Genomic DNA, 27,878 nt, shown 5'->3' on the forward strand with positions numbered 1-27,878 from the left:
TCTCCGTCCAAAAAACCCTAAAACCAAAACAAAACCTACCAACCTAAATAACCTCTTAATATCGAGATAAGGCAAGCAATTTATTTTCTTTCATATTAAAACTGTTTCGTGTGACTATATTCTAGGACAAAAAATCTTGCGATTTTTAAGTTTGAGCCTTAAACAGTGTTCTTTACAATTCCTGGGGTAGAAACTATGTCAGATGAAATAAATATATTTAACTTCATATGCAAACTTTCTTTTTAAAGATTTTACTTTATTTGAGAGGGTGAGGGAGCGAGAGATCACGAGCAGGGGGAGGGGTAGAGGGAGAAGCAGACTTGCTACTGAGCAGGGAGCCCGATGGGGGTCTCAATCCCAACACCCTGGTATCATGATCTGAGCCAAAAGCAGCCACTCAACCGACTGAGCCTCCCAGGCACCCATATGCTAACTTTTTAAAAAAAGACTATTTTAAGTAATGTCTACAAGTAATGTCATATGCTCTACTCACTGAGCCAGCCAGGCGCCCCATCTATACACTAATTTTAACCCTATAACGAGCCATATGAAGTGATATGGAACCTATCTTAAATAGGCAGCTTTTCCTACTTATGGACGAACACCTACGGGAAAGAAAAACAAATCTAAAATTGAAAATCAGGGTATATGCCCTTCTTTAAAAAGCTGCCTTTGTTTCTTTTTCTTATGATTTCAACTGCTACATTGAAAGGCAACACTACAGAGAGTTCAATGATACATCTTTTTAATTCAGCAGGCCTAGGAAACGTGTCCTTTCTACCATAACAAAGGAACATCTTAATCAACAGAGAACTAAAGCAATATCCCTTTGACCTCAAGTTATACAGACGCATATGGGTGGGAATCTGGCAGTGAGACCCAGACTCACCGCCAACCACAGAGCTCCCATTCCTTGCAGAAAGTTCGACCTGTTACCCGTTCAGCAGATTCTGTTTCTCCCTTACAAATGCTATCTTAGCGCTGTGGACTGGGAGTTGGAGGCAACAGAAAGTTTGAGGCTGATAAAAGACAGGGTCCTGGGCACCTGGGTGGCTCAGTCATTAAGCGTCTGCCTTCAGCTCAGGTCATGATCCCAGAGTCCTGGGATCGAGCCCCGCATCGAGCCCCGCATCGGGCTCCCTGCTCGGCGGGAAGCCTGCTTCTCCCTCTCCCACTCCCCCTGCTTGTGTTCCCTCTCTCACTGTGTCTCTCTCTGTCAAATAAATAAAATCTTAAAAAAAAAAAAAAAAAAGGGTCCTTTAAACATGGAAGGTAAGGTATAAATCTTGAGTGCTGGATTTATTCCTGGAAACCGGACGGCCTTCTTTCTTACCTTCCCCTTCTGGGAGCTCCTCGTGCTGCCCTAAGTCACTTCATCCTCCTACATCTCTATCTGCCCACACCTCCTCCCTCCACATAACACATCAGTGCTCCAGGCAGTCATAGCAAACTTCACAGCTCAGGTACAAAAGCATCAGGCATACCTTGGGCGAGGATGTTCCATTGCATGACCCGAATAGGTGGGTGGCTACTGGGGCAATCTGTCCTCAGATCCACAAAATCCCTCTGGAACCGGGGAGGTCGAGTGTGCAGGACAGCCCTGCATTCCTCGAGGAGTTCTTTAGGATCAATGGGCTCCAGATGTTCTGGGTCAGGTGACACCAAATATTCTGGGTGCTGGGAGGCAGCACTGCTGTTCAGTGCCTTGGCGAGAGCACTATAGAGTCTGCTCGTACCGTTTCCCATGGAACACACTACAGGAGAGGAAAGCACAATTATACACTCAGCTCCTTTTTCTGCCTTTCTTCCACTGTCACTCAGCTCAACTAGAAGATAAAACATTTACTGTCCATAAAAGCCAAGAACTCGACTGAGGGCAATGTTCCCAGGTTCATGTATGAAGCCATGTCCGCAGAGGTGGCTTAAAGGAGTTTCCAGGTTCTAACTTTCTACTAGGACAGGTTAACTGAAATACTAATGTTAAAATTGGTCTCTGATTAACTAGGATAATTCTTTTAAGGGAGAAATACCTTGATCTTTATGGTCCCTTCTAATTTAGGATTTGTCTTTATAATTTATAAACCTAGTCTTATTATGAAAGCATGGCTCAACAGAATCCACGTTCCTTTTTTTCTAAATATTTTAATAAAAACGTGAAGGCCAGTTTGTAAAGAGCCAAATGTTAGAAAGCCCATGATAAGCCTGGAGAAAAGCCAGGCTGCTACTCTGGCTACCTCATCCATACAGATCCCTCTGCTACGGAAAGTAACAGCTGGGTTAAATCTGTACCCATTTCTCTTAGATGTTAACTATCCGTCAGGGCTCTGGCTTTCTGTAGGACTCTGAACATCACCGAGCAATACAGCCTATAATATCAACTGCCAGATTTTTTAAGAATCCAGAAAAAGGGTTGGAGGTAGAAGGGGTAAGAGAAGGTTGCCCACCGGTGCTGGGATTCTGAAAGGAGAAATGGTATGGAGGGCAGCAGGAGGCACGTCTGCTCAGTGCATTTTCCAGTGCTTCACTTTTTATCCTGATAGATTATAATGCACTTAGGAGAGGAGAGCACAATCTCCCACTAACTAGCCTGAGGGAAGTTCTACCTGTAAGCAGGTGATTGCTCTTTTTTACTCTTCATTACAGTATAAATTAGGGTCAAGTTTTACTGAGAACCACCTCCCAAGATTCTGTGTAGGGTGAATCGTGTGGAGGAATCAAGATTTGCCTGCCTTCTCTTGATAAAGACACACAGTTTTCTTATAAAAACATTATCTGGCAGGCTGATTGACTGCATCTGAAACCAGCAGTCAATCATATTCACTGTGGCAGGTCATAAAGGCAAGTCCAAATATTTACCAACAAATGTCCTTAAACATCAAGGTCAATAAGCATGCAAGCATGCTCTCTATTGTCCCTTTTCATCAACTCAGTGTGGTTGTAGTTTTTTCCCCCAGTAAGACTACTAGATTAAGGCAAAGAAACACATCATACATTTAAGTGTACGTGCATCTTGAAGCAAGCCCGTTCATTCTCTCACACACATACATGCGCCAATGCATGCACACACCTGTTTCCAAAGTGTTTAATCTGAATATATTAAATTCTTTTTAATCAATCTGCTTGCCTATCTGAGTACATGGGTCCAAAGGAAGAAATTTTCTTCTTGGCTGGTAGTACAACTTTGAAAATCTTTCTTCTGTACTTCTAGTTTTTAAGAAAAAAAGAAGTTAAAGGTCTTCCCAGTTGGTTTCTCAAGTGTCGTCTCTCCAGAAGAGTAGCACCACCCCAGCTGTAAACCCAAAAGTCACACAGGCAGCACAGCAAACTCAAGGGGCACCACGGGCCATCTTACATGTGAAACATATGGCAATGTTTGACCTAGGTCAACCTCTAAGCACACCACTAGCCGGATGTCCTTTAGTTTCAACAGGACTGCTCCACATCTTTTTGATGTATCTTTGTCAAGCTGAGTTTTGGGTGGTTATTGTGATAAAAAGCAAGTACATAAAAATGAGCATGAAAAAGAGAGTAATAGTGTCCAACAGGAGTTTATGTATTTGAGGAGTTATGTGAAGCCAGAAAAACCATCTTGAATAGCACCTCCTTCTAAAAAGTTAGAAAAACCTTCACATAAAGAGAATAAGGAACAGAAAAACATCCATTTCAGACAATGAAAGCATACCAGAAAGACATGCCCAGGAACCAAATCAAAACTATCTTATTGCAAATGAGCTAAAAGTCATTAAGAAAATGAGAGAATAGCCTAAATCAGAATTAGGAAACTCAGAAATAAGGCAACAAAGAGAATTAGGAGATAGAGCATTTGAGAGATAGTGGTAAATATTATGTGCTTAACCTAAGCAAAGATCCAATATTTGGGTATCAGGAATTCTGTAGCAAGAAAACCAATGCAAGGAAATGAAACAAATACTAAAAAGTACATGTAAATCAAGAAAACTTTTGAGAGTAAAAAATTTCAATCATGCAGGGTTGAATTAAGTTCTGGAGATATAATTTCAGCATGGTAACTATAGTTAATACTGTATTGTATTCTTGAACTCTTTTAAGAGAATAGATCTTAAGTGATCTCAACACATACAAGGTAAATGAGGTGACAGATGTGTTAATTAGCTTGGTTGAGGTAATAATTTCACAATGTATATGTATACCAAAACATGTGGTATACCTTAAATATATACTATTTTATCTGTCAATTATATCTCAATTAAGCTGGAAAAAAAATGAAATGGTTTAAAATAAAAAATTATATAAGGTTAAAAAAAGGCATGTATCATCGATATATTTAAACATCAGATACATAAAGGTCTGCCTTATCTTTTTATTCTAAAAAAAGAAAAAAAAAACTGAAAAAATTACTCAAAACTACATACTGAAAAACACATCACATACCTGAGAATATCAACCCAGAATGACCAACACCAACTGGACTGTAAAGAAAAAGAAATAAATCCCTTGGGCATCTAGGCAAAAACGTCCAAGTAACTTATAAGGAAAATAAAATTAGGCTATCATGAGACTGCAACTGCAATGTTTTATGCCAAGAGAAAATGAAGGTACATATTTTATTTTTTTTATTTTTTATTTTTTTAAAGATTTTATTTATTTGACAGAGAGAGATACAGCGAGAGAGGGAACACAAGCAGGGGACTGGGAGAGGGAGAAGCAGGCTTCCCGCGGAGCGGGGAGCCCGATGGGGGCTCGATCCCAGGACCCCGGGACCATGACCTGAGCCGAAGGCAGACGCTTAACGACTGAGCCACCCAGGCGCCCCTGAAGGTACGTATTTTAAATATGTAACTCAAACTTTTTATATATGGCTCATCTATATATGAACAAGGAATTTATATCCAGCAACACTGGAATACTGACTCCATGAGCCCTTCTTCTTCTTCCTTTTTTTTTTTTTTAAAGATTTTATTTATTTATTTGAGAGAGAGAGAGCACATGAGAGGCGGGAGGGTCAGAGGGAGAAGCAGACTCCCCGCCGAGCAGGGAGCCCAATGTGGGACTCGATCCCGAGACTCCAGGATCATGACCTGAGCCGAAGGCAGTCGCTTAACCAACTGAGCCACCCAGGCGCCCCTCCATGAGCCCTTCTTGAGGAAACTATAGAGCAGGGTTGACAAACTGTAGCCAGAGGTATTTCTGTATAGTCCTCGAGCTAGGAATGGTTTTAAAGGGGTGTTAAACACATAAACATGATCCTGGAGTCCCAGCATGGAGTCCTGCATCTGGCTCCCTGCTCAGCAGGGAATCTGCTTCTCCCTCTGATCCTCCCCCATCTCGTGGTCTTTCTCTCTTTCTCTCAAATAAAATCCTTAAAAAAAATAAACACACAAACAGACACACACACACACACATACACAATATGGAATAGAATCACTTTTGGCCTTCAAAGCCTAAATGTTTACTATCCAGTCCTTGGCAGAAAAATTTTTGCCACCTCTGGAACTAAAGCACAAATTCAGAACAAAATGATCAGCAAGACTTAGATATAAGATGGGTGGTAAGCATTAAACACACAGCTACTTAGAAAATCAAGTCTAAATGAGGTTGAGAGAATACAATATATAATGCCTATGTGATCCCACAAGGAACTTATGAAGACTTAATACAACTGAAAGGGGGGGCAGGGACCAGAATGAGGAAAATATATTCAATTAAAAAATTTCAAACTGGGGGCACCTGGTTGGCTCAGTTGGAAGAACATGCAATTCTTGATCTCAGGGTTGTGAATTCGAGCCCCACACTGGGTGTAGAGGTTACAAAAAAAATTGAAAAATAAACTTAAAAAAACTATAAACTTTGGGGCGCCTGGGTGGCTCAGTCGTTAAGCGGCTGCCTTCGGCTCAGGTCATGATCCCAGGGTCCTGGGATAGAGTCCCGCATCGGGCTTCCTGCTCTGCGGGAAGCCTGCTTCTCCCTCTCCCACTCCCCCTGCTTGTGTTCCCTCTCTCGCTGTGTCTCTCTCTGTCAAATAAATAAATAAAATCTTTAAAAAAAAAATTATAAACTTTTCAGTGATCATAATCAGTAGTGGTAGTATTTGGGTTGTTATTCTGACACTGTTGTGTAGATGTGAAAGGAAGCAAATAAATATTCTAATTCCATCATTCTGTTGTCCTTTTTTCGGTTTAGTTTTGAAAATGCATTTATAGGCTATTAGCCACACACTCAAGGAAAACACTCTTGCCAAAGCCAACTCATTTTGGACCACCAGCAGATTATTAAATTTGATCATCTTATTTGTGGCTGGGCCTCTCAAAGTGTTCTGGTGGTTTTCAAAAATTAAAACTACCCTCAAAAGACAAAGCTTTGCAGCAAAAAAGATGAAGAACACACTGTAGCATGGCTAAGTAGTAAGGCCTTGAATGGGATAGGTATCCACAGACCAATCCCAGTGCTGTTCTATAACTGTTTAGCTGTGCACAACTCTCTAGACCTGCTTACAGACCTTTCAAATGAGGGCTTGTTAAAGGATCCTAATTTCCTCAAGAATTTTCGGAAAAATGCATCTAGGTTACAATAGGTGGCAACTTCAAAATAACATCTCTATTATTTGTACTAGAGACATACATATTTCTATTAAGAAAACGTGCACGTGGGTGGCTCAGTCGGTTAAGCGTCTGCCTTTGGCTCAGGTGATGATCCCAGGGTCCTGGGAGCAAGTCCCACATCGGGCTCTTTGCTCAGCGTGGAGCCCGCTTCTTCTTCTGCTCCCCCAACCCCGTGTGCTCTTGCTCTCGTGCACGCTGACAAAATTAAAAACAAAACAAAACTTGCACGTACCATTCCTCTATTTGAGACCCAGGATGGACAATTTCATGTGTTAACAGTACAGCTAACTGAACAACACAGGCTTAAACATGTGATCCAATTATATGTGGGTTTTTTATAGTACAGTACTAAGTGTATTTTCTCTTATGATTTTCTTAATAGCACCTTCTTTAGCTAGCTTTATTATACGAATATACAAATAACATACAAAATATGTGCTAATCAACTGTGTATGTTATCAGTAAGGCTTCTGGTCAACAGCAGGCTATTAGTAAAGTTTTAGGGGAGTCAAATCTTACATGCAAATTTTTGACTGTGCAGGGGTTTAGTTCCCCCACCCTCCCTATGTTGTTCAAGAGTCAACTGTACTTAGGTATGGAATGCACTGAAAATAGCCTTTAAAAAAGTTTTACTAGCACATGGGGCGCCTGGGTGGCTCAGTTGGTTAAGCGACTGCCTTCGGCTCAGGTCATGATCCTGGAGTCCCAGGATCGAGTCCCGCATCGGGCTCCCTGCTCGGCGGGGAGTCTGCTTCTCCCTCTGACCCTCCCCTGTCTCATGCTCTATTTCATTCTCTCTCTCAAATAAATTAATAAAAAAAAAATCTTAAAAAAAAAAAAAAGTTTTACTAGCACAGACCTTTTGTTCTTATTTCACTGCAGATTCATTTACCTGAGAAAGATGTCATTAGGCTCAGTTTCAAATAAGAGACTAGGTAGAGGGATATTATTAAGGAGTATTTATTACAGTCCTGTCTCTGTTGCTTAGATCTTACAGGAACTAAAGGATTGGTCCCTAAGGTGGACTAATGCAAATGTGAGTATCAAGTTATGTAGTAACAAAGTGACATAGCACATGCCTTCTAATACTAAAGTACCTAGGAAGCTGATTAACAAATTAACCTGTGGTATAGTGAGTCTGAATTAGGAGAGAGCCAGATGATTCTGAAAGATGTCTCTACCAGTCCACCTTCTCCTGCACACTCGAGGGCCCCCTATGTGTCAGGCTGTGTCCTCACAGCACACTCTGCAATTGAATCACCTCTACCTTTCACTCTCTTGGGTGTGGTCTGGGGCAAAACTTTAATCTTCATAATCTAATCTCACAGTCCTCTGGGATAATTTACCAGCAGTATGTTGATTTTACATCCTTATTTCCCTATTCTCTGAGCTTTGAAAAGGGCACTTCATACCAGTAAGATACATGTTATCTTTTCTCCCGAGAAGTTACCAAGTATTTGGGGAAAGATTAATACACATCAACTAATAGAGAAAAACTGAGTGCTTACTAGGGTATAGGGTATAGTAAGGGTTAAAACAATCAGGACAGGTAACAATAATCAGAAAGACTGTAAAAAAATAAGACTTAAAATATGGAGCTTTAATTCCTGAGTAAACCACTTACTTGGTCCATCATAGATAGGTAGCCACCATAATTTCTTGCCTCTCTCTCCCAAACACACATACGCACACTGGACACCAGACTAGTACTCTATCCCACTGGAGGTAGATCAGTGAACAAACAGACTAAGATCTCTGTCCTCTGTCCTCTAAGCTTGCACTGCAGTGGGGAAATACAAGACGATGGTCATATGGTGAAAAGTGCTATGGAGAAAAATAAAGGAGGAAGAGGAAATAGGGAATGCTAGCAGGTGGGGAGTTGCTATTTACGTGGGATGCAGGAAGTCTCACTAAAAGATGGAATTTGAGCAGAGACCTGAAGGTGGTAAGGAAATAAATCTGAAGTCTTAATGTAGACACAATGGAAGAACATTCTGGACAGAACAGCAAATGCAAAGGGCCTGAGAAAGGAACATGCTTGGCAAGGCTGATAAATAGCAACACACTGAATAAAACGATGAGGTCAGGGAGGCAGTGAGGACAGGGGGGCAGATTATATAGCCCATTGTAGTCCATTCTAAGGACTTGAGCTTTTATCTGATATGGGAAGCCACTGGAGAATGTTAAGCAGGAGTAAGAATCTGATTTACATTAAAAAAAAAAAAAAATCTCACTGGGGATGCCTGGGTGGCTCATTTTGTTAAGCATCTGCTTTCAGCTCAGATCAGGATCCCAGGATCCTGGGATGAGTCCCACATCCGGCTCCCTGCTCGGTGGGGAGCCTGCTTCACCCTCTCCCTCTGTTGCTCCCTCTGCTTGCGGGTGCACGCTGTCAGATAAAAATCTTTAAAAAAACCCCCCAAAACATTACACTGTAGGGAACTAAGGGCAGACAGAGAAAACCCATTAGAGGACAATTAATAATCATCCAGGCAAAAGACAGTGGTGGCTCTGACTAGTGATAGCAGTTAAAGTGGCTGGATTCTGGAAAAATTCTAATTGGAGCCAGTAAGTTTTAATGATAACCTGGATATGGTTTGAGAGAGAAAGAATAACCAAAAGAGTCCCAAAGGTTGCCAGCAGAGCAATTAGAAAGATGAAAGTTGCAAGTACCGGCTAGGAAGATTTGATGGGGTTGGCAGAAAATAGGAGTTTGGTAATTAGATATGACTGAGGCTTAGGAGAGAGGAGCAAACTGGAAATAAATGTTTGGGAGAAGTTAGTGGACACTTGAGACTAAAGTGAGTTAAGAGAGAAAACAGGTCCAAGGACTGAGCTCTGGGGCAAATTGGGGAAGATGTGGTGAAAATCTTGAGGATGGCATGCCAGAGAAGTTGGAAAAGAAGAAAGGGAGCATGATCTTCCTGGGAACAAAGTAAAGAAAGTGTTTCATCCTTGAAGTAGCTGTAGTTACCTCCTGTGTCAAATGCTCCTGATAGTTCAAGAAAAATACAGACCGACCATCTGGATTTAGCAACACGGAAGACTTGAGTGGCTTTAACAAGAGTGATTTCCAATTTTTGGTGGAGTTGTGGGGAAAAGAGGAAATAGGACAGAGCAGAGAAGTAATCTGAGGAAATTCTGCCCTGAAAGAGGAGAGAAATGGAGTTGTGGCTAGAGATGGAGGCAAGAGAATTTTTGGAGGCTATTATATGTTTGTTTGCTAGTGGGGGTGACACAATAGAGGGAAAACCACTGAAGCAGGAGACCCTGGACATGATAGGCACGAGGAAGCCCACAAATCCTCTCCCCAAAAGCACTATAAACCTGAACAGAACTGTCAAAACCAACTACTCCAATCCTCTGGATATAGACCAAAGGCATATAGCAAAGAGAAGCTTTTATTCACAGAAGCTAGTGCACTTCAGGTAAGAACTGTGTAATCTGTGTCATTCCTGCACCGGAGCTCATCCCCCCAGCCCCTCGAGCTCTATGGGAGTATTTCAACTAGGGCAGCAAAGATACTGCATTATCAAGCCCAGGCCCTGATGGCTTTACTGGTGTGTCTATCAAACATTGAAATATGAAATACCACTCCTTCACAAACTGCCATTTATTGCTTCCCACGTACAGCTCCTCTGGAAGACAGTTTGGCAGGTTTTTACAAATTAAACATAGACTTACCATATGGCTCAAAACTCATGCCCATAGGTATTTTACCTCAGTGAACGGAAAACTTATGTTCATGCAAAAAATATGTACACAAATGTTAAGAAGCAGTTTTAATAATCACCCCAAATTGGAAGCAATCGAGAAAGGCCCTCACCTTGTGAATGGATAAACAACTATAGTACATCCTTATAATGAAACAGTATCCAGCAAAGAAAAGGAACAAGCTGTTGGTTTGCAAGATACACCCAGGCAACATGGATGAATCTCAAATGCATTTTGTAAGTGAACGAAGCCAGACCCTAAAACTTACATATTAAATGGTTTTGTTCATATGACACTCTGGAAAAGGCAAAACTATGCGGATTGGTAGCTTCCAGAGGATGGGGGTTGCAGGGGAGCAGTGGCTGACTAGGGGAATTGAGGGTGATGGAACTGCTCTGTACAGTGGTAGGGTGGTGGATACACACCCTATGCATTTGTCAAAATCCATACAGCTGCCCATCAAAAAGAATGAACTTTAACGTGTACAAATTTAAAACATCAGAAGATGGAATCAGCTCAAAACGGAGCGCAGATTTTGACAAATGAATCTAACAAATGTATGGCAATCTCACAAAAGGGGTTCATTAAAAAAGGAGCTGTGACCTGAGTAATTTTGGAAAACAGCGTTTTAATGGAAACTATCCAGCTCAAGACTAAAGGAACTGCATGTAGTTAGTAAAGTTTCTCACAGGGGTAGTAGGTGTTAACAATTCCCAAACTGCTTCACAACATACTGGGGTTGAACAAGTGAATGGACAGTAGATGGTGCAAGCCGTATTTCTCAACTGACAGACAATGAAGTTACAGATAGGCAAGGAAAAAAGGCTAGGATGACTCATGTGGTACTGAGCTAGAGTCAGAGATACCAGGATGAATTCACGTTTCACTTACTACACACACAAATACATAGATACAGAGATAATTACAGATATGTGTATTGTAGGACTGGTTTTCCACTTGCTGTCTGTCATTAGCTAACCATTTAGCTGTCTCTGCCATCTACCTGCTTTTTTCCCATGCCATAAACATATATCTTATATCTTTATATGTCCAGGATTATTGTGAGGATAAAAATAAAGACATGAGTCTAAAACTTTTAAAAAATATTTTATTTAGGGGCGCCTGGGTGGCTCAGTTGGTTAAGCAACTGCTTTCGGCTCAGGTCATGATCCTAGAGTCCCTGGATCGAGTCCCGCATCGGGCTCCCTGCTCGGCGGGGAGTCTGCTTCTCCCTCTGACCCTCCCCCCTCTCATGTGCTCTCTCTCTCTCTCTCATTCTCTCTCTCTCAAATAAATAAATAAAATCTTTAAAAAAAAAATTTATTTATTTGCCAGAGAGAGCGCGAGCACAAGCAGGGGGAGCGGCAGGGAGAGGGAGAAGCAGACTCCCCGCTTCCGATGCAGCCCTCGATCCCAGGACCCCAAAGATCATGATGCTTAACTGACTGAGCCACCCAGGCGTCCCTAAAACATTTTTTATAAAACGATTACACCTAGGAATTTTGCTTGGGTTTATTTATTTATTTTTGGCCCAAGGTGGTCCTCATGCCTTGTCTAATCACTCCTCAGCAGATACTGCATTTCTGCGGTGATGAACACTTTAAGTTAAAAATGTCATTTCACATGTTACTGTGTGAACATATAGAATAAATGCACATGAATATTTATATACTTATATGTATAACTTGTAAGATACATATTTTAAGCCAGTCAATGTAAAAATTCACGTGACAAAGCCAACATTCCCAACTCAGTACACACCCGTGGCATCTCTGATGGGTTTCACAAAATAATTATTTTTTCTACAGTACATATGTGCTACTTCCTTCGGTATTCCCTTTCATTTTTTAAAAATGCTGGTCTTGACCCACTGAAATTGAGTTTACAACCCACTAGTGAAACTGTTCTAGTAGCAGTCTTCCGAGAGTATAGATAGAGACCCTTGGGGATGTTTGAGACCCTTTCAGAGGTAGGTATGCATGGCCAAAACTACTTTCATAATAATACTAAGACACCACTTTCCTGTTTTACCGTGTTTGCTCTCTGTTGTACCCACAAACGTGTTAAAACTGCTGCTGCCTTAGCACGAATCAGGCACTGGCATCAGACTCCACAAATAGCCATAGTATTCACCACCACCACACACCCTCAGTTTTAAAAAAGTCAGTTTTACCTAAAAATGTCCTTAATGAGGAAGTAGTGTTTTTGTTAAATCTGGAACCTTAATGACATGTCTTTTTTTTTTTTTTTTTAAGATTTTTATTTATTTATTCATGAGAGACAGAGAGAGAGAGAGAGAGAGACAGAGGCAGAGGGAGAAGCAGGCTCCCCGCCGAGCAGGGAGCCCCATGCGGGACTCGATCCCAGGACCCCAGGATCACGACCTGAGCCGAAGGCAGTCGCTTAACCAACTGAGCCACCCAGGCGTCCCGACATGTCTTTTTAATATGTGACAATGGAAGATACACATAAAGCACTTTTGCTGCATACCAAAATAGAACATCTTATAGAAAAGCACGAGGGTTGCAAAATGAACTAGCCCCTTTTTTTTCATGGAACACCATTTTTGCCCAAAGGTAAACCTGACAAACTGTAGTTAATCAGATTCGGAAGAATATCAAGGTATTTTCACTAAAATGTATTAAGTGAGCCTGTCACTTTAAGGAAAACAAGACCATTTTTGTGTCAATGATAAAAATTTTCAAGGGAAAACTTTAGAAAACTTTTATCTGCCATCAGGAGCAGGACAGGTTCCCAATAACTTAAAGACTTCTGACAAGATGGGTAGTATTATTAACTAACGCTGTTTTTTGATATTGTATAATATTTGAAAGATCTGCATAGCCCAGTTAACCAACATTTTCCAAATGACCGATACAAAATCATTCATGGGTAAAAAATCCATTCAAAATACCAGACAGATCAACTGATTTTAAATAAGTCACAGAATACAAAAAGTTCACTGATACGGCACCAGATTCCATGTTGCAAATAACTACTAACATAGAATCTACCACAAAGTATATTCACAATGATCTAAAAACGCTGTTAAAATAACTTTTTTCCAACTACATTAACTGTGAGAGACTGGATTTTCTTCAAAGACTTTAACCAAAACAACATATCACAACATATTGAATGTAGAAGCAGGTATGAGAATCCTAGCAGTCTCCTATTAAGCCAGACTCCAAGAGATTTCCAAAAATGTAAAACAATGCCATTCTTTTAACTAATTTCTTTTTGTTTTGGAAAATATAGCTACTTTTCCATAAAAATGTTATTTATGTTAATATTGACGTTATTATACTAAATGTTCTACTTTCTAACATATCTATCGACATGCATATGAATACATAACCCACATAAACAAAAAGTTCTTTGGGTCCTCAGAATTTTTTAAGAATGTAAAAGGATCCAGAGAGTAAAAAGTGAGAATTTCTATTCCAGATCAACCATCGTTTAAGTGTGGACATCCTGTTCTGGGGGACATGAAATAAGGCAATCCCCTGGGAAGAAAATGAGAACTTTTTTATCTAAAAAAAAAGACGAGACAAACAACAGATTGGAAGCAGACAAGTATATGATTCATACGAACATAGAGCACATACCTACATTTGTTTTAAACCGGCAGAGCGTACGACCACAGAAGCTGAGAGGTCACTGCTGTAAAGCTATCTCCATGCTGCTCTGGAGACTACAACTATCCCCGAATCAGGGATACTCTTCCCTTACTTCTGTCTTTTATTTCTGATATCCAACCTAGATTTTTCTATACTTCAAAAATATTCTTTTCATAAAGTCATGAAACCAGAGGAATCAGAAAGGATTTGGGGAAGTCCCAATACATTTTCTTCCCATGCGTTCGGTTTTTCTTTTCTGCTTCTAGTCCCAAGAACATACGAGCTTACTTAGTTATTTCTCAAGACTGTATTTTCCAAAACTTTCTGGTATCATATAGCCATCATGTCAAAACAAGTGCAAAATCCCAAGCTAGGGAATTAAGTAAAAGTGAACACTAAAGACTACACGTATTATTTTTGTACTTGAAACAGTGCCAACCAAGGCTTAGACCCACGTTAGGGACGTAAGTGTAGTAAGGCTATGTAAATTTGAAAACAAAAGAAAGCAAAGATTATGGGGCACCTTTCTTCCCTCTCCCACCCATCCTAAAAATGATGCCAGTGACAGCTAAGGATTACTGAACTTAACATGCACCATTTACAAATTCTGCCTGTTTTGACTGCATTTTCTATTAAATCTCATTACAAATCCTAAGAGGCAGCTACTCTTACTATGCCCTTTTTACAACGAGGAAGTAACTTAGTAACCACTCTCATTGTTTCTCACCCGTTTTAAAAAAAATAACCTAAAGTCCTTATGAGGTTGCCCAAAACGAAAAAACACGTCAGCAGGGCCTATGGTGGTACCATGTGTGCTAAGTGTTTGTGACAGGATCAAGCGTGCTTTCCTTATCGAGGAGCAGAAAATCGTTGTGAAAGTGTTGAAAGCCCAAGCACAGAGTCAGAAAGCTAAATAAAAAAATGAAGCTTTTTTGAGTAATAAAAAAAAATCAGAAGGCTTGAAAAAAAAAAAACACATTTTTTTCTTTTAGAGTATGAACGAATTTTAAAAAATTCTTTCCAGGGCGCCTGGGTGGCTCAGTTGGTTAAGCGACTGCCTTCGGCTCAGGTCATGATCCTGGAGTCCCTGGATCCAGTCCCGCATCGGGCTCCCTGCTCGGCGGGGAGTCTGCTTCTCCCTCTGACCCTCCCCCCTCTCATGTACTCGCTCTCTCTCACTCTCTCTCTCTCAAATAAATAAATAAAATCTTAAAAAAAAAAAATTCTTTCCACACATAAATACATGTCTGATTCCCAGATTTCAAGCCATCCTACTTAATTAAGGTTTATGCCGTAAAAGGGGTTGCTATATGGAGCTTTGAAAAAAATCGTCCAAGGTTCAGAATAGCTCAACATCCAAAGCCAATTTTTTCGGGCGAGACAGCACAAATATTCATCCCCATAGTAATTAAGATACTGAAAAGTACAAAATCTTGACAAAACCTCTGTTAAACTTTATTCGGCACTCATACTGGCTTCTAGGACGATTTTACATGTATTTGGATATGGGTATTTTTGATTTGACCCCATACTGTATTTTTCCCCCAAAGTTCATTTCTTTCCTCAGCATTTTACTAGGAAAAGTATCAGCCATCATCCTCAGTGTGATACACATTATATAATTTATACAGACAATAGGCAGATCAAAATAGCTTTATTTCTTATGCCTAGCTATGATTTAACAATACCACTCCAATCCCCTGCCTTTTCTTCTTTCTATAAGCATATTTCCATTTCCATTTAGAACTGGATGCCTTCATTCCTTACATTAATAACTGCTATTTTACTTTATAGGAACAAATAACTCTTCCCTCCCTCATAATAGCCTTTAAAGATTTGCCAGAGAATTGAGATTTAGATTCCCGAAATACAGTAGTAGTATGTAAACATCCCCCCGTTTGGTCATCTCTTTCCTAGAAAACAGAGCAAAAGTGGGCGAATCACTAAAATATAGAATACATGTTTACTCTTTATATCACCAATTATACATACTTCTGAAGCAATAGGCAGACCACAATATAAGTTCCTAAGAGTGCCAACCATCAGAGGGAAATGATCAGGGTTTAATGAAACACTTTCACACCAATAATCAGAATGCTGGACGAGAATCCTAACATTTGAGTCCCAAACTGACTGGGCCTACCATCCCAAGCAGTCCTAACAGCACTTAGAAATCATACCAGAAAGACATCTCTCCACATAATGTGTGTCTAGTTACCCAGCAGTTGCACACTGGAGTTTGCCCGAACAATTCAGTCTGTGAATTTCTCTCACGATTAGTTTGAGCTTGGTCTCCTGAAACTGTGGCTTGGCCAAAAAAACGCTGATGAAACACCAAAAACTAAACAAAACCAGGATAATCTGCATACACACCTGGGAAGCTGCTGGAGCTGACCAACCTCGGCCCAAGGGAACCTCAAAGCGCACAAAAACTGTAAACGACAGACGTCACAGGAAGGCATCATGGAAACAGCAATCCTTTGCTGCCATCTACTGGCCATGTGTTGAACCACCTCAGAAAGTTTACATCATTGTAGCAAGCAAATTTTCATTAGGCTTCTTAGAGCCCCTGAATAAATGTAGCCACCTTCAAGACAAATGAGTGGTAATATCCACAAGATAAGCAACATAACCAGCCTGGATGCTGGGTATGAGGTATATTTATTTAATATTTACTGAATAAATACAGATTTTTAGCTTCCCTGCCTGCACAGCTTTATGGATCAAGCCCTGGTGGCTCTCTCTTCCTTCCACCTGGCCTGCTTCTCTTAAGTTGTCCTTGACATTTGAACTACAAACCCTGTCCTTTACTTATTAGACTGTGAGTTCCAAGAGGACAGGGACTGTGTCTACCTTGTTTACCATTTCCTCAAATACCTAGCCCGGTACCTTTAAAAATGTTGATAAAAGAAAAGATGCGGAAACTTTACTCTAACACTGTGTGCTGACCATGCTGGAATTAAATAAATAAATAAGAAAGAAATGATGCCAAGAGACAGCAAAGTGCCAAGGAACCTGTCAAACACTGACAGGGGAACCGCCTTACACTGGTAGAGTAGAGCACTTCATGGTATGCTGAGCACTTTTACTTGTGATATCTGTTACTCTCAAGAACTCCTTGGCTCTTTCACAGATGAAGACACTGAGATTCAGAAGTTTAAGTGACTTGTCCCGAGTCACTATGAAAAGTAACTATCTTTCTAGAATTTTGTGAGACTGCAGTTGGGGCCGGCCCTCGCTCTGCATTAGTATGCAGGTCCACCTGGTAAATGCACATAAGCACCTTCAAATTTTGTATATGACTGTGGACGTGAAGTACATTAATTCCTGGATCCTGGATTCTAAGTGCCAATTTAGGAAGATACCATTTTCTGGTGAGGATTAAATATTTTAGTCAGTGTCCAGTCTTCAAATTTGTTACTGAGCATCACGGATTAAATGTGACAGGCATGCACAGAGCACTTAGCTATCAAGTATGTTAGTACGTGAAAGTCCTATGGCCAAAGCCTCAACTTTTCTCAGTAACATCAGGCTACAGTTCAGCAGAAGCAAAAACAGTCTTCAACCCAGGGACTCAAGTTAGGCTGGCTTGCGTCAAATCCCAGCTCCTCCTTTTACCAATAAGATCCTGAACAAGTTATTCACCTTTTTTGTGCCTCAGTTTCTACAGCTGGGGATCACTCTAATTTACTTCACCAGGTTACTGCGAGGATTGAGTTAAACTAGATATACCTAGTAATCCTAAGTGGTCAGTTAAATGTTAGCTATTCTATTCTATTTAGCAAAGTTCACTTTCTGGGTTTAAAGAGAAGGCTGTTTGTTAACATCGGAGAGCCCGGCATATGCCATACTACTTCCATGTATTTTCATTATTCTTTCCAACAATCCATCAAGTAGGTCCTGCAGTCATCATTTGATAGCAACAGACACTGAGGTTATGAGATCAGTACACAGTTTTTCAAGATTGCACAACTACTGAGGGGTCTGGCCTCGGAGACAAGTTACCTGCACCTTGAACTGTTGCTCATCAGCATCTCCGGCAGGACTGACGGTCAGGACAACTGCAAGGGTGCCTTGCCAGGGCACACACAGGAACAAACAGAGGTCGAATTCCACCTTCTCCATCTGCCAACGTCACTGCCAACACGGCACACACGCTGGCATGTCACAAAGTGTACAAAGCAGAGCAACAACCTGCGTGGCCTTACTAGAGATACCAAGTGAAGGTCATGACTCTCAACCTAACGTGTCTAAAAATACAAACACCTAGACACAGTGTGACAATCCAAACGACCTTTCCTCACTAGGCAGCAGTCACACACTAAACAACAATGCCAAAAGGTTTTCCAGGCTGAGCCATACCTTTAGTCAAGCCAGATTCGTCTAGAAAATATCACTAAGGAAAAAGAAATCCCTCCACAATCAAAGCTTAGGTTAACTGTTTTAATTGGTGCTCAACTGTTGGTTGACCAACCATTTCTACAAACTGGGTTTTTCTAGCATAATGCTCTGAAGTGAAATGTGAAAAGGTAGAAACTGACAGAATCTGGTGGGACAACTGCTCTCCACTAAGACATTAAGTCTGTGTTACTACATGATGCCCAAGAAAATGGTCCATTTTTACGGTTATGAATGGAAACATGAAAGCTAAAAGGAAAAAAATCTGCTGATAGTACAGACTTTTTCCCTTGTAATCAGGAGTCCACCAACTACAGCCCATGAGCTGCATCTAGCCGGCACCCTGTTTTGTGCTGCTGGTAATCTTGCATATTTTTTAACGTTTGAAAAAAAAATCATAGTATTTCATGACATGGGAAAACTATATGAAATTCAAATTTCAGGGTCCATAAGCTTATGTACTGTCTAGGGCTGCTTCCACACTACAATGGCAGAGTTGAGTAGGTGTGACACAGATGTATGGCCCACAAAGCCTAAAAGACTTCCTACTTTACAGCAGAAGTTTGCAGACCCCTGTCCTAGATTATACTGAAATGAAATTTTACAGCCACTTTGTATACATTTCACAAAACCAGTGGAAGATTTTCAGTCACTTGAAATAGGGGAAAACAATTTTCACATATAAATTTCCATGGCCTGCCTTGAATAATTAAGGCACATGCACGAAAAGAATCATCTTTTACAATCTGAAGTGAAATTGTTAACAGCTTTAAAATCTCTATTCCTGGGACACCTGGGTGGCTCAGTCAGTTGGGCGTCTGCCTTCGGCTCTGGTCATGGTCCCAGGGTCCTGGGATCAAGTCCCTCATCGGGTTCCCTGCTCAGCGGGAAGCCTGCCTCTCCCTCTGCCTACCGCTCCCCCTGCTTGTGCTCTCACACTCTCTCTCTCTGGCAAATAAATAAAATCTTTAAAAAAATAAATAAATAAAATAAAATCTCTATTCTTACCACTCATTTTTAAAATGGGAATTGAGGGACGCCTGGGTGGCTCAGTCGGTTAAGCGGCTGCCTTCGGCTCGGGTCATGATCCCAGGGTCCTGGGATTGAGTCCCACATCGGGCTCCTTGCTCGGCAGGGAGCCTGCTTCTCCCTCTGCCTGCCTCTCCCCCTGCTTGTGTTCTGTCTCTCTCTCTGACAAATAAATAAATAAAATCTTAAAAAAAAAAAAAGATAAAATGGGAATTGAAACAAATAATTAAAAAAAAAAATGGTAATCGGTATGTTACACTCAATAGGTCACCAGGTATGGAGTAGAACATACATTCACTCTCTCCTTCCTAAGAGCTTTCAGGAATAAAGTATGTGTATTCAAATTTTTAAAAAGAATGAAACAATAATATGGGAAGACAAGAAAGGACGCCATCAATGGGCCAAAAATTTGGAAGAACTCCAGGAGGGTAGAAACTGACAGGTTTGCATTAGCAGAGGAATCAGAGTGGAGGAAAATGCAGTACAAGTTACCAAAGGTCCATTAAATATGGTTCTTCCCAAGGGAGCTCTGAAGAAACTACAAGCTGAGTCAACAAAGAAAAAGGGCAGGAAAAGCTGAGGGGCAATTGTTAGGGTAATTAATTCAACTCTGACTTCTGAAACAGCTGTGCTAGTTACCCTACTACCCCTCTCAGACGGAGGCCAGCAAGGGTGGCTTCTGCCTGTGGGACAGAACCAGAGAATGCTTTAAAGAAAAGTGGGATATATGCCTTGGAAGGGCTACCAAGGGTGACAGATCTAAAGGAAAAGCAGACTGGGGGCGCCTGGCTGGCTCAGTCAGAAGAGCATGAGACTCTTGATCTCGGGGCTGTAAGTTTGAGCCCTACACTGGGTGTAGAGATGACTAAATAAATACATAAATAAAAACTTGAAAGAGAGAGCGAAAGAAAAAGAAAGAAAAGCAGACCAGATCAAAGTCTAACTCTGACCTCAAGAATATTTAAAAAGTAGAGTGAGGAGTTAAATTAGCAAACAGAAAGAAGTCTTCCCAGCTTTGGCAAAGGTGGAGGTCTCCAGCCTGCTCCCTCCTAGGGAAGCCTACCTGTCCACCCACCGCATAACCCTCCCACTTACAGAACACATAAACTGCTCTCCCCTTTACTAGAGGCCTGTGGGAGAAACAGGCATACATATCTACATATCTTTAAAGCTACAGAAGAGGGACGCCTGGGTGGCTCAGTCGGTCAAGCATCTGCCTTTGGCTCAGGTCTTGATTCCTAGGTCCCGGGATTAAGCCAGCATCCGCCCCACATTCGGTTCCAGGTCTCTGCTCAGGAGGAGCCTGCTTCTCCCTCTACCTGCCACTCCTCCTGCTTGTGCTCCCTCTCTTCTGACAAATAAAGCTACAGGAAAGTAATATGGACACAAAACAAGAATAGGATTCTATCAAAAAAGGCATAGAGAACTAGAAAATGTCTAGACTTTAAAATGACTGCAAAATAGAAATAGAAAAACTCACAAAATGGAGAGGAGATAAAGACATTAAAAAATGAGAGAAGAGACAGAGGATAGATCCACATGGCCATCTGTCTAACAGGAGTTCAAGAACATGAGAATAAGAGATGACAGAGTTGACAAAATTATCCAAAAGATTTTTATTAATGGGCATGTGTTACTCCTGTAATTTTCTAAAAACTTAATTTAAAAAATCATCATGACTTTTTTCCAAATAAAATTCAAAATGATGAACCATCTGAAAGAGAAACTAATTCCCGAATATGTCTCAGCAAAACTATTTGACCTATAAGATTTGAAAGAAACTTCTTTCAGCAGTCCCTCAATAATGGTTGATACCTATGACAGCAAAACATAAAAAGGAAATATAAAACTATTATATTCAAGGTATCTTTAAAATCTGCAAACTAATTTACTTTGTACCCTGACACAAGTTTATCTGCAGACTGGCAATGGACCTGCTCAAGGACTGGAAGCTCAAAGGGCTGGAGGAAAGGAAGACAGTGGGAGCAGGAGGACAAGATTAAAGGACTCCCTGGACATCCTACTGCAATTCTTTACTGTAATTTTGTCTCACTGTAACTTTTCCTTTGGTGGACTTCTCATACTACTCCAATTCTGAAGATGGAATAATAAAGCTGGCTTTAAAATTTCCTTTCGGGGTGCCTGGGTGGCTCAGTCAGTTAAGCATCTGACTCTTGATTTTGGCTCAGGTCATGATCTCAGGGTCCTGAGATTGAGCCCTGGGCTCTGAGCTGGGAGTGGAGCCTGCTTGAGATTCTCTCTCTCCTTCTGCAACCCGCTTCCCGAGCTCTCTCAAAAAAAAAAGTAAGTGGGCGCCTGGGTGGCTCAGTTGGTTAACCGACTGCCTTCGGTTCAGGTCATGATCCTGGAGTCCCGGGATCGAGTCCCACGTCAGGCTCCCTGCTCGGCAGGGAGTCTGCTTCTCCCTCTCCCACTCCCCCTGCTTGTGTTCCCTCTCTCGCTGTGTCTCTCTGTCAAATAAATAAATAAAATCTTTAAAAAAAAAAAAAAAGTAAGTGTACATATACATATATATGTATTACACATATATACACATATAAAAATTTTCCTTTCTGCACAATCCCTCATAATCCAATAGCAGAATCTAACTTTTGGAGGCATGGGAATCAATGCATTGGTGAGAAACTTCTAGCAGGCTTCTGTGCATTTAGTAAAACAGATCTCACTGGCTGGCTGTCCACCTGTATGTGTGGTCAGTAAGGGCTGTCTGTCTGCACTGTACATCAGAATCACCAGATGCTCAGTCCTCATGTTAAAATTCAGAAGATCTGAGTGGGCCCAGGCATTTGTTGATACTGGAAGGAAAAAAAAGTATTTTTGGGGGGGGGCATTCAAATATGACAGTAATAATTTTCTTTATCCCTCTTTCCCCTGAGCACTCCTGCCCACATCCCTGACATAGAACTCATGGTAACCAGTATGTTAAGTGTTGCTTTGACACTCCATGGAGACAAGCGGACAACTAAAATTATCCACTTGAGGTCTTACTCCTTCTTGTGGGAAGGCTGGTTTTGCCTATTCTTTTTTTTTAAGATTTATTTATTTTAGAGAAAGAGAGGAGTGGTTACAAGCTAGCAAGTGGGAGGGAGGGGCAGAGGGAGAGGCAGAGAATCTCAAGCAGACCCCATGCTGAGCGAGGAGTCCAACGGCGGTGGGGGAGGGGGTTCGATCATGTCTCTGAGATCATGACCTGAGCTGAAACCAAGAGTCAGACACTTAACTGACTGAGCTACCCAGGCGCCCCGGTTTTTGCCTATTCTAACAATAAATCCAAAATGTTTTTTAACTGCTTTTCATGAAAGTACAAGTGAGTTTAGTATGAAGCCAAATACCCGTGCACATCATCTTTGAATTTCTCAGTATTTATTCAAGTATATAAACCCTGATTAGAATTTAAGCAAACACAGATGCTTCCTCACTTCCTTCTCCTCCTTCCAATAAATCAGAAAATAAATGCCCTCACTCCTTCATTGGTAGACATCATCAAAACCTACATGGCATTATTTTTACCCACCTACCCACTCCCAAAGTTGTACAACTACACCGATCCACATCCAGTACAGTGTCAGTCTCAAGTTTTCCTCACTGAATTTTCATAAATACACCAACTCCTTCCCTTTCATAAAGCCTGCTTTTGTTCAGGTAAATGTTCTTGCTCAGAGGCCTCCTAAACTGCATTGGGGCCCAAGCTCAAAGACTTTAACACTCTTCCAGAATCCTCTCCCAAACTTCCCAGAAATAAATACCTTTGGAAAGAGGAGTGGAACTTATAAAATACTCCCCCAAGTTTTCCAGGAAGAATCACCTGGGGCACTTGTTAAATATACAACTTAACCAGGCTTCTCCCGGAAGTAACTGATTCAAGTACATAGGTGAAAGACAAGAAACCTGTATTTTAACAAGTGTCCCAGATTCTGGAAGTACCTCTTTTTCTAATAGTGTTCATCACTGCTCCCATACCTGCCACCTTCTCACGAGGTCTCCTCTCCCTCCTGTCATCCACCGTGCTCCCTTCCATGGATGTACCCTCCTTTTACCTATTCAAAGCAGTTTTTTCCAATGAATCCAGCCACACTGATTTCTCTTTCTTCTCAATTCCTGCCGCACTTAGTCATGTGATGCAACATTTGAACCTTTTAAGTGTACTGTGTTCAATAAAACTTGTGGATTGAATGATATAAATTTTTATTTTTTCTAGGTAAAGTCCAGTGTTGAGACAGCAAGCAAGATTAAATGATTTACAAATGTTCATATATTTTAAGTGTGTTGAATGTGATTCTGAAGCCATGGTTACTAACTCAAACGCCCCCAATAGCTTACTACTTAAACTCTTAGCACTGAATGCTACAGGAAAATGATACCTTAGTTCTTCCACAAGGAAAGCAATTTATTCTGTAGAAACTTGATAATTATAAGCTTTCCCATTTCTTCTCTCTCATAAACAGCTTACTCACAGAGTTAAGGGACATACTAAATAAAGCCGCCTCCTGAAATTAGCTGGTATTTGCTTTTAAAATTGTACCAAGAATAAAGCAACATGTTCCAGTGGTGGTGAACAGTAATTCAGCCAACTCTTAATTATATGAGGAGGAGGGATCGGGAAGATAGCACTTAAAAACCCACAGATGAGGGCGCCTGGGTGGCTCAGTCGTGAAGCATCTGCCTTCGGCTCAGGTCGTGATCCCAGGGTCCTGGGATGGAGTAGCACATCTGGCTCCCTCCTCGGGGGGGAAGCCTGCTTCTCCCTCTTCCACTCCTGCTGTTTGAGTTCCTGCTCTTGCTATCTCTGTCTCTGTCAAATAAACAAAATCTTAAAAAAAAAAAAAAACCCATAGATGACTGCTGACTGCATTTCATCTAGTACAGTAACTGTGGCAATTGCTGCTTCTTTATGGGGGTGCTGTCCTTGGGTGAGAAAAGAGAGCAAAACACTGAGACTGTCTCCAAGTCCCCCCTTTAAATTCTAATAACCTAGGATTTGATGACCGTACTACTCATCTTTCCAGTAACCTCTGATTGCCAAGGGGCATAAGTCAGGAAGGAAATGATTATCAAATGCAGTCAAGGGTCGGGACTCATTACCTACTCCCAGCCTCTCAACAGACTCTCTTGGAGGGAAGAGTAGCTTTTAGCTACCTGATGACGTCTCTTGCCAGATGTCTAAACTTTAGGACATATAAGAATAATCTGGAATCTGGGGCCCACCAATAACAAGTCTATTTTTTTTTTTTAAGATTTTATTTATTTATTTATTTGAGAGAGAGAGAGAGAGAGAGAGAGAAACAGCATGAGAGGGGATAGGGTCAGAGGGAGAAGCAGGCTCCCCGCCAAGCCAGGAGCCCGATGCGGGACTCCATCCCAGGACTCTGGGATCATGACCTAAGCCGAAGGCAGTCGCTTAACTAACTGAGCCACCCAGGCGCCCAATAACAAGTCTATTAATAGGTCTATAGCAGGATCCATTAATCTGCATTTTTAAAAGCACCTAATGCTGGTTCTGAGGGTCTTTGGAAAACATGTTACAGTTTCTTCTCTCACCCTGCTGCATCCATGCTTCATGCTTTTCTCTTTCTGCTCCTGCCTTTTCCCAAATAAAATGTTTTAATTTCTTTCAATCCTAACCATGTTTCAAGGCTGAGCTCAAATATCAACCATTTCTTGAAGGCTAAAAAGATTGGGACTTCCCAATCTCCAGCACCCTTGTGCCATGTGCAAACTTTAACTGTAAGAGAAGAAAAGGTGTTTCATTTCATTAAACAGTTATTTTTTTGTGTGCAAGCTCTTCTCTCTCTTATTAGGGAGTAAACTTTGTAAAGGCAGACTAAGGCTCACATTCTTTTACCTCCTAATAAAGCACCTACAGTGTGTGAGGCATTCTGCAAAAATTTCTTCAATGAAGATCAAGCAATAAGCGAATGAATGTATTCACATGTTTCTTCTAACAAGCAGCTGAAGCTAAAACTGCAGGAAAAAGGAAAATTGCCTAGATTTTGTAGTAACTAAGTTTAAGTACCATAAAATTTCTTTCAATTTCTTTATTTGTAAAACTAGGGTTTTCAGAGACTTTTAAAAAGTTCATTAAACACCTTTCTGTGTCAAAAGCCTAACATTCCAAATGCTCTATCTAACCTGACCTTTCTTCCTCAGCACAGTTATCCGCCATCTGTGTTATACAAGCTATCTATGTTCCCAAGATGTACCTACTGACTACCTTGGCCTGAGGGACTCTTGAGATATGAGCTGGTACAGGAGGAGACACGAACTGGTTTTCTTTTTTACTTCTCCCACCTCAAACCTAACAACGACCTGTTGAAACTAACAGTTACTAGGTGGCACCCATACTAACAGCTATTTCACAATGTGCCAAATTCCTATAAAGCTGGGGCGGGGGGAGAAAAGAAATCCTGGGAATAGGAACAGTGTAATTTCATGTAATGAATGTGTTCATCGCAGAATAAAACCCAAAAAGCCAAAAAACCTGAATAGGACTGTCAAGTCCACCCTTTCTAAAGAATATGGAGTTTAGGGGCGCCTGGGTGGCTTAGCCCTTAAGCGCCTGCCTTCCGCTCAGGTCATGGTCCCAGGGTCCTGGGATCGAGCCCCGCCCGCATCGGGCTCCCTTCTCGGAGGAAAGCCTGCTTCTCCCTCCCCCACTCCCCCTGCTTGTGTTCCCTCTCTCACTGTGTCTCTGTCAAATCAATCAATCAATCAATCAATCAATCTTAAAAAAAAAAATATGGAGTTTAGAGTCTAAGTAACCAGGTGAGCACCCTAATTTTAAAAGTACGTCTTAGCCTAACCACCCACCAATAATAATCTAAGAGTTTAAAGTCTTAGTTCTAACTCAATCACCTTCAGATTATCACTTTCATTAAAGCCACATTGTTCCTTCTACTGTTCAATTTGTCCTAATTAATCCAAAACTTTCTGAACAAAATGTAGTTATTTATAATGTAGGATGGTCAGACGAATGTTTTGAATAGCAATAACCTAACTTGAGCACAGCCAAAAGGCACTTTTAGTGTGATGAATTGCCAGTTTTGAAAGAGAACCTTCATTTCTCATTTACAAATCATTAATTTGTAATAATTTGTGGACACGGTAATGTGTCCTCAGGCAGAAACGGAGGTAGCAAAAAAGGGAAAGTCCAGGGTGTGTGATGTATAAAATTGGCTCTTGACAAGCGAAAGGCATCACCTTTACAAGATCTTAACCCAGGTATACAGGACACAGATGGACCAAGTAGTAAGAGTGGAAGGCTCCGAAAAAAATCCAAATAAATGTAAAACAAGTCAAAGTGTGTTACTATACGAGTAACATGACTTAAAAAAAATTCGTAACATCTAAATCATACAAAAGCTACATGATCAAAAAACATCCCTTTAGGTGACTTTTTTCTACACAAAATTTCCATAAAACAGACACAAGTTAATTTGCGGCCTTGGAAGGGGCAGGGGCAGCGTTAAGTCAGGAACGCGAAATGCCGAAGGCACCGCATCCAGGGATCAACCGGGACCCTGGAGAGTGGTCCAGGTCTTACCGAACGTGATGCAAGCCCCAGGACAGGTAGGGGAAAGGGAAAGCGGAGCGAGGAGGAGGAGGACCCGCTTCCCGGCCTGACCCCACGCCCCCGCAGCCCGGGACTTCCCATTCATTCCGCGCCGTCTCCAGGCGGCGGCGGCGCGCGGGCAGCCGCGGCGTTCCCCGCCCGGCACCGCGCACTCACCTGTTGGGGCAGCCGCGGCGTTCCCCGCCCGGCACCGCGCACTCACCTGTTCGGGCAGCCGCGGCGCTCCCCGCCCGGCACCGCGCACTCACCTGTTCGGGAGCACGACCGCGCGGCGCCCGAGGCCGCCGAGGCCGCCGAGGCCGCCGCCAGGAGCCGGGGGGACGCAGGCCGGGGGGCGGCCGCCGGCGGAGGCGACTGGCGGCGCAGCCCGGGGCTGGGCAAGCGGCGCAGGCCGGACGCGTCTCTCTGCAGCAGGGCGGAGCAGAGCCGCCGCGGGCTCTGATACATGCCGGGCGCCGGCGCCGCAACCACCGAGGCCGCTCACGCGCCGGAGGAGCGGAGCCTGGCCGAGGTCGAAGCCGGCGAACCGAGCAGACTCTCGGGGGCCGCCCGAGCGGACGCTCTCAGGGTCCTCGTCGCCCGGGCCAGGCCGAGGGGCAGTCTTGGGCAGGGGAGTCCGAGAGGGAGACGCGCGAGCAACAGCAGCCCAGGCAGCCGGGGCAGCGGCGGCGCCGTCTGCCGCGGGCCGCGAGAGCTGGAGGGTAACCGGCGAGCGCAGCGCGCTGACAAAGCGGGCGCGACCAAGCGAGACCAGGAGGGGGGATCCGTGGGACCGGACCCTGGCGCGACGAGGCGGGGGTTCCCGGACTCGGGGTAAGCCTATTTCGACAGGAAGGAGATCTTAAGACTTTTGTAGGGTGGGAGCTGTAGGAGGTGTAAGGTAGCAAGTATCTGTTAGAGGGTTTTAAAGGAATGGAGCCTCCCCTTCCGCTGGCTGGAATGGAAGCG

At 42.2% G+C, this 27,878-nt stretch overlaps 1 protein-coding gene across 3 annotated transcripts in view; it reads right to left on the bottom strand.

Moving 5' to 3' along the window:
- The window catches only part of NOCT (nocturnin), a 31,343-nt gene extending 3,743 nt beyond the window's left edge, over positions 1–27,600 (bottom strand). Inside the window, exons 1-2 of one of the 3 annotated variants that reach the window (XM_035023055.1) lie at positions 27,179–27,600; positions 1,485–1,754 (exon numbers count right to left, since the gene is read on the bottom strand). In XM_035023055.1, the coding sequence (XP_034878946.1) occupies positions 1,485–1,754; positions 27,179–27,377 (469 nt within the window). In that variant the 5' untranslated portion in view covers positions 27,378–27,600. Of the gene's footprint in view, positions 1–1,484; positions 1,755–3,067; positions 4,172–27,178 lie in introns of those variants that run through there. The other 2 variants (XM_035023057.1, XM_035023056.1) reach the window with 2 other exon arrangements.
- Between the last annotated feature and the right edge of the window lie 278 nt (positions 27,601–27,878).

Source organism: Mirounga leonina, unplaced genomic scaffold (assembly GCF_011800145.1).
Source record: "Mirounga leonina isolate KUSES-001 unplaced genomic scaffold, KU_Mleo_1.0 Mir_176, whole genome shotgun sequence".
In the NCBI taxonomy this organism is placed as follows: Eukaryota; Metazoa; Chordata; class Mammalia; order Carnivora; family Phocidae; genus Mirounga; species Mirounga leonina.